Raw genomic sequence first — 6955 nt, forward strand, 5'->3', positions numbered from 1 at the left:
CTTTTCCTCTGTTTCGTACAGAAGTGCAGCAATGATATAGCTTCAAGAGATACTGACCACTACCTAATTGGCTTTCCTTGCAGCAAAAGAACTTAATTCATTGCCTCCATGTCTGAAGCTTATGCAGTAATTTCCACCTCCTCTCAGTAACTGCTGTTGTTTCTGGATTTCCATGGCCAACTTTTGTAGGTAAAGGCCCTACCACTGTCTTTGGAGGAATTTCTTGGGACAAGACTTGTAGGTCTCCCATAGCCAGCTTTTATAGCCCATTACCTCTGCTAGTTCAGGATTTTGATCGGTTTAGCATCATTTTCATTCACACTGCCAATCTGATTCCTGGGAGGCAAAAGCTGTGAAATCTAAATTGAAGATTCAAGTGCATACAACTTTACAATCAAGTAAGAAATGTTAAAAACATTGAAACAATATTACACTTAAACATTGATCAACACAACGGAACAAAATCAAAATCCCCTTTTCTATAAGAGTATAGTGAGACACAGTTTATAGCTAATTGCTGTATAGATTGTTATGACAACATATTGCTCAAAAATGAATTCAGTTACTTATACTGTATGGATGTTGTGGGGCTATCCAATTAATAAATTGAAAAAGTTGAACTCTTCAGAAGGATAATGCATCTGCTTCTTCCATAGTCAGTAAAATAATAGATACCAACTGTCAGCTGTCAACAGCTATAATTACAGTATCCATTGAGATCAACATCATCACTCAAAGAATCTAAGCTAGCAATATAGTCCAACCACTTGATTTCCTCCATCAATTCTGCCAACCTCTGATACATCTCTTTGCAATGGGGGTGGGATCGATCATCGGCAATGAAAGCATGAACCTCATTATTAACCTCTATCCAACTCCACCCAGGAACCTTCTTCACCTTTCTCTCCCTCATCAACCTAGTCATGCAGGCTTTGTCATCCCACCTCTTAAGACGTCCATACATGTTAGAGAGGATAATATAAGTGCAATGCTCTTCAGGCTCTAGCTCCAGCAGATGGTTTGCTACCTGAGCAGCTAATTCTATATCTCCACATGCCCTACAGGCACCTAATAAGGTTTTCCAGACCATTGCATCAGGTTTAAATGGCATTGATTCAACCAAGGCTTTTGCCTCATCTAGATGCCCAGCCCGCCCAAATAGATCAATTGCACAAGCATAATGCTCCATCCGAGGTGGAATCCCATAATCAGATGCCATAGATTTTAGAAAATAGCGGCCCTCTTCAACTAATCCAGTGTGGCTACATGCAGTCAGCACCGCAACAAAACTTATATGATCCACCTTCACCTTCCTTTCTCTCATTTGGAAAAAGAGGTTCAGTGCAACATCACCCTGTCCATGCTGCCCATATGCAAACATAATGGAATTCCAAGTAATTGAGCTATCCCTTGTAGAGTCTTCAAAAGATTTGTGAGCATCTTCAATTATCCCACATTTAGAGTACATATTAATCAATGAACTGGCGACAAAGTCATTCAGCTCAAAGCCCGACTTAAATGTCAAGACATGAATTTGTTGTCCTAGTTGAAGAGTTGCTAAATCTGAGCAAGATCTTAGGACTGCCGAGAAGGCATAGTGATCAATTTCCACTGCTGAATATCTCATATGCCTAAAGAATTCCGGGGCATCTTCACTAAATCCAATTTGTGAGAATCCTGTCAAAATGGAATTCCAGGAGACACGGTCCTTAGACTCCATGGAGTGAAATACAATTAATGCATCTTCCACAGATTTATTACTTGAATCAAGATACATAGCTATCACTGCATTACAGATAGGCACTGATTGTTCCAGTCCCCTCTTGATAACCAAGCCATGGAAGGATCTCCCTTGGCCTTTGTGGGAACAAGCACTTATGATGCTAGTGTAAGTATAGATGTCTGGCTCAAACCCAGACTGTTGCATGTCAAGGAATAGTCTAAATGCAATTTTTTCCCTACCATGTACCAGGTATGCTGCTAACATGGAATTCCATGTAACCAAATCTCGGGTGCCAACAGTACCATCAAAAACTCTTTTTGCATCCTCTAATGAACCACATTCTGAATATGAAGTGATCGTGGCGTTGCACACATTGTTATCAAACTCTACACCACGTTTTATTATCTTACAGTGAAGCTGCATTGTTGACTTGCAGAACTTATCTTCATTAAGCAAGGTAAGAAGCGGAGAAAATGTTCCATCATCAAGTCTAACTCCCTCCTCCTCCATGCAATGGAATAGCCAAAATGCAGTGTCACGATTACCCTCTTGCACAAAGGCAGCAATAAGTGCATTCCATGAGACCGAATTGCGCTGTGGCATGCGCTGAAACACCAAGAATGCATCTTCAACTCTCTTACACTTAGCGTACATGTCCAATAGAGCACTCCCTGCATAAACATTCTCCTCGTAACCCATCTTGACTATCAAGGAATGCATTTGTTGCCCAAGATCAGGTCTACAAGCACAAGCAACCCCCTTGAGTATACTTCCAAAGGCATACGCATCAGTATTAAACCCACATCTTTTCATAACTTTATGCAACTCCCAAGCAGCTTCGCAGTTCCCAGAGTTCACATGTCCAGCAATCATTGTGTTCCAAGTAACGGTATCCCTGTGGGCCATTTCGTCGAACAGCTTGGAAGCAAGAACAATTCCTCCATAGCTGCATCTCGTGTAGTGACTGAGGATATTGTTGGCAGTGTAAATATCAGTAAGGAGTCCCAATTTGATCGTCCGGCAATGGGTTATAAATATGCTATACAAAGCATAGCCGGAGCTCTCAATGACGGAATTCAATGGACTCATTCATTTATGGTTAACAACCATCACATTTATCGCCGGATGAAACAAACGGTAACTATTTGTTTGATTCGAGGAAAGTGAGAGCAAATGACGTGAAACTGCTCGGTAATGCACGAACTGATTCCCTATTGAATCAAGGAAAATTTACAAATTCATTTTTGAGAATAACAAATTAGTCCCTTACTTTTGAAGATTAAATAATTTAGTCCCTTAATTTTAATTCTCCCAAAACTGATGGTTTCTGTCTGATATAGCAGGGCTTTTTGCAAAATTAGGGGTGGGAGAAAACTTATTTGTGGATTTAGGGTTGGAGATAAATTATTTGCGGATTTGGGGTTGGACACGGCAGTCAAAAAGAAAACTTGCCGCCTGTTTAACAGGCGCCAGGGCCTGGCGCCATTTAAAATGGCGCCAGGCATTATTTTTTTTTTTTTAAGAATGGCCTGGCGCCACTCTAAGTGGCGCCAGGCCATTCTTTTCTTTTTTTTATTTTTATTTTTTATAAAATTATAAAATAATATTATTATATAATTAAAAATTACTCATATTATTTAACAATAATATTATATATTATTTAAAATATTATAATTATATTAATTAATTAATATATGAGTGTATAAATATTTAAAATTATAAAAATTAAATTTATTTTTATTAGACTGCTATTATGCAGTCTTACAGAATAATATTAATATCCTAATATTTTAGAGAATTATGAAATATACCATTCTAAGTGGCGCCAGGCCATTATTTATTTTATTTATTTTTTATTTATTAAAATATTATAATTATATTAATTAATTAATATATGAGTGTATAAATATTTAAAATTATAAAAATTAAATTTATTTTTATTGAATTGCTATTATCAAGTCGTACATAATAATATTAATGTCCTAATATTTTAGAGAGTTATGAAATATATTATTATATAATTTGATAACTACCGGACTTTTCTCACTCTAAGGGAAATTAAACCCGAAAAAGTGAAATAGGTCTAAGGTTTCAGAAACCCACTTTATTTAGCCGGTCCAGCATATTCGGTCCTGATCCAGACACGGGACAGATCGGGTTGCCTGCGAGTCTGGATCCAGCACGAGGATGTGACTTGAAGAAGGACAGCAAACCCAGTCAATTCGTAGCTCTGCTCGCATGCGCGCTGAAGAAATTAAATAACCGTCTGACGTGAAAAGAGTCTTGACATTTCCGTATTAACGATCTAAGTAGTTTCGGTTGTAATTAAATAATATTAGATATTTTTATAATAATAATTTTTTTATAATTTTAATATATTAATATTGAATAAATTTTATTATTAATTTTTAAATAAAAAATTACTGTAATTTATAATTTCATAATTATAAAATTAATATTATATTGGGATTAGATATATAAAAATAATTTGATTGTAATTAGATATATAAAAATAATTTAATAATGTTATATATATTTATTTAATGATAAAATTTTTTATTATTTTAATAAATTAATATAATAATATTATTATTAAATAATATCAGTAATTTTTTAATTATATAATAATATTATTTTATAATTTTATAAAAAAATAAAAAAAAATAAAGAATGGTCTGGCGCCACTCTAAGTGGCGCCAGGCCATTCTTAAAAAAAAAAAAAAATGCCTGGCGCCATTTAAAATGGCGTCAGGCCCTGGCGCCGGTTAAACAAACGGCAGGTTTTCTTTTCGGCTGCCACCTGGCAGTCCAACCCCAAATCCGTAAATAATTTATCTTCAACCCTAAATTCACAAATAAGTTTTCTCCCACCCCTAATTTTGCAAGAAGCCCGATATAGCATTAGTCAGTAAGACCTAAGGTGCGCGGGCAGGAACCATCCTCCTGATTTTTTAAATTTTAAATGAAAATAGTTAAATATAGATATATTTTAAAATAATAATTAAAAAAATCATCAAATATTTAAATTTTAATGTATATACTAAAATTATAAAACATTAATTAATATATTTTAAACTAATCATCTAAATTTATTTACATTTTATCGTTAAGTTTGACCGTTAAATTTAATAGAAATATTATATAATCGTTCAAATCAATATAAAAAATTAATATTTTAATATAATTTAAATAAATAATTATCAAAAAAATCTTAAATTTTATTAATTTTAATAATTATATACTTAATTTGATTTTGATAAATATATTTCAAATTAATTTTTAATTTATTTAATTTTTAATTTTGATTCGATTTATTTATAATTTTAGATGACACATTCTTAAACGTTCATAACTCTTTTTTTTTTGTATTGAAAAATACAACTTTTTGCATAATTATTGATTATAAGTATTGTGATAACAATATCACTATTAAATCAAGAATCATGATTATCGCTATCCGGAAAATTAATTATACTTATATTATCCACTTTAATAGAGCTGAAAGTTAACAATGAGTCTAATTAATAAAAAAAAGGCTAAGTTCAATATAATTTATGACTATATTTTATATCTTGTCTAGTGAATTTAGCCATTTTGAATTTATTATACTGATTATTGACTTTCAGCCCAGCTAGAGTAAATATATTAAATACACATAAGATAATATTTAGCCTCTGAACTATATGCGAAAGTCTATTTAAACCCCTAAACTTTTTTTAGGTACAAATAAATTCCTGAATTAATTTAAATATATATAAATTACATCATAAGTGAAAAACAAGATAAACGCCGTTTAGATTAAAAATTGTGGATCCCACCAAAAGGAGCTACAAGCGTCTACATTTTCCACGTAAGCATACTAATGCTTTCTCTTAGATTGAAGTAAATATGAGAGTTAAAATTAGGTTCCTATTTCAATAGTTTTTTCACTCTTTGCCAAGGTAGAAATCTCATACGGGAAAGTTGAAGATTGAGGAAAATAGAGAAGAAGCACCTAATTTCTTTTTACCAAATGACCCATTATAAATCTAATTTTGCAATGCAAATATTGTATTATTGGTATATCTAGTTAACAGAAAATAACTTCTTTCTGTTAATGATATTAATACAGTACTGAATTTTGAGAAAAACTTCATTTATGTGGAGTTTTAAATAGGTTAAATATAATTGTTAATCTTGCATGTAATGTCGTAAGGTTGTTTTTTTTTTTTTTTGTGATTGTAGTGTTAAAATATACTTACTTTTTATGGGAATCTATGACATTTGCATGTAAATGGATTGCATGTGGTCCTTTAGATATACAGTAATAAAAAAATAAAAAAATATTATTTAATTCTATTATTAAATATGTTTAATAGTAATGTTTTTGATATATTGTTTTCAAATATTATTACAGACGGAAAAAGGCATTGCATGCTGATATTCTATTATTAAATATGTTTAATAGTAATGTTTTTGATATATTGTTTTCAAATATTATTACAGACGGAAAAAGGCATTGCATGCTGATATGGTAGTTCACCATGGGGCTCAATTTATTGAGAATGATAATGTGCTTGAATATGTGATGGTCGTATGGGTTAAAGATGGATTTGACACAAATTATTTGAGTTATTTTGATGTGAAAGTTGTATTATTGAGTTTCTTAAATATGTGAGTGTTAAATATATATGGATAGCTGAACCCTTCAAGCCTTTAAGGATGGTTTGATTATATTAAAGGACGACAACTTTTAACTATTTGGGTATATATTATAAAAAAGTGAAAGAGTTTCATATCTATATTGAGCATCATGTGGACCAGCCTAGTATGAGTTATGAATTTCTATTTTTGCCCAGTATTGTTAGTAATATAAACATTGGCCCAAATGTAAGCCATGAGGGCATTATTGAGGGAGGTGAAAACTCATATATATATATGGGGATTAGGTGAAAGAGTAGGACAGTTAGCTGGTTTTGAAAACTTTTATGGGACACAGGATAGTAGAGTAAACTTTGAAAGGGGGAGAATTGGCTGTTTTGACTATCAAACAGCTGGTTTAGATGCATCCAATGGTGAAGCTGATTGCAATGTTAGAGAAGATAATATAGGGATAAACAAAGAGAGCATTTTTACCGGTGGGAAGAGAGGATATAGGAAGAATAGACTATCTGCATTTGATAAGAGAAATGAAGCAACTGTGGATAATATTGATAGGGATATAAGTAATGATGTCATGGATTTTAAAGAGGA

General features: G+C 32.5%; 1 protein-coding gene across 1 annotated transcript; it reads right to left on the minus strand.

Moving 5' to 3' along the window:
• Positions 1-455: 455 nt before the first annotated feature.
• On the minus strand, positions 456-3026 carry LOC110620995 (putative pentatricopeptide repeat-containing protein At3g25970). Its single transcript, XM_021764982.2, has one exon. It carries the CDS (start codon positions 2810-2812, stop codon positions 689-691), a length of 2124 nt encoding a protein of 707 aa, XP_021620674.1. The 5' UTR covers positions 2813-3026; the 3' UTR covers positions 456-688.
• Positions 3027-6955: the final 3929 nt, after the last annotated feature.

Source organism: Manihot esculenta, chromosome 1 (assembly GCF_001659605.2).
Source record: "Manihot esculenta cultivar AM560-2 chromosome 1, M.esculenta_v8, whole genome shotgun sequence".
NCBI classification, from domain to species: Eukaryota; Viridiplantae; Streptophyta; class Magnoliopsida; order Malpighiales; family Euphorbiaceae; genus Manihot; species Manihot esculenta.

What these genes read in the sequence shown, in the direction of transcription:
- LOC110620995 (XM_021764982.2), bottom strand. Translation starts at nt 2,812, where the DNA reads ATGAGTCCATTGAATTCCGTCATTGAGAGCTCCGGCTATGCTTTGTAT.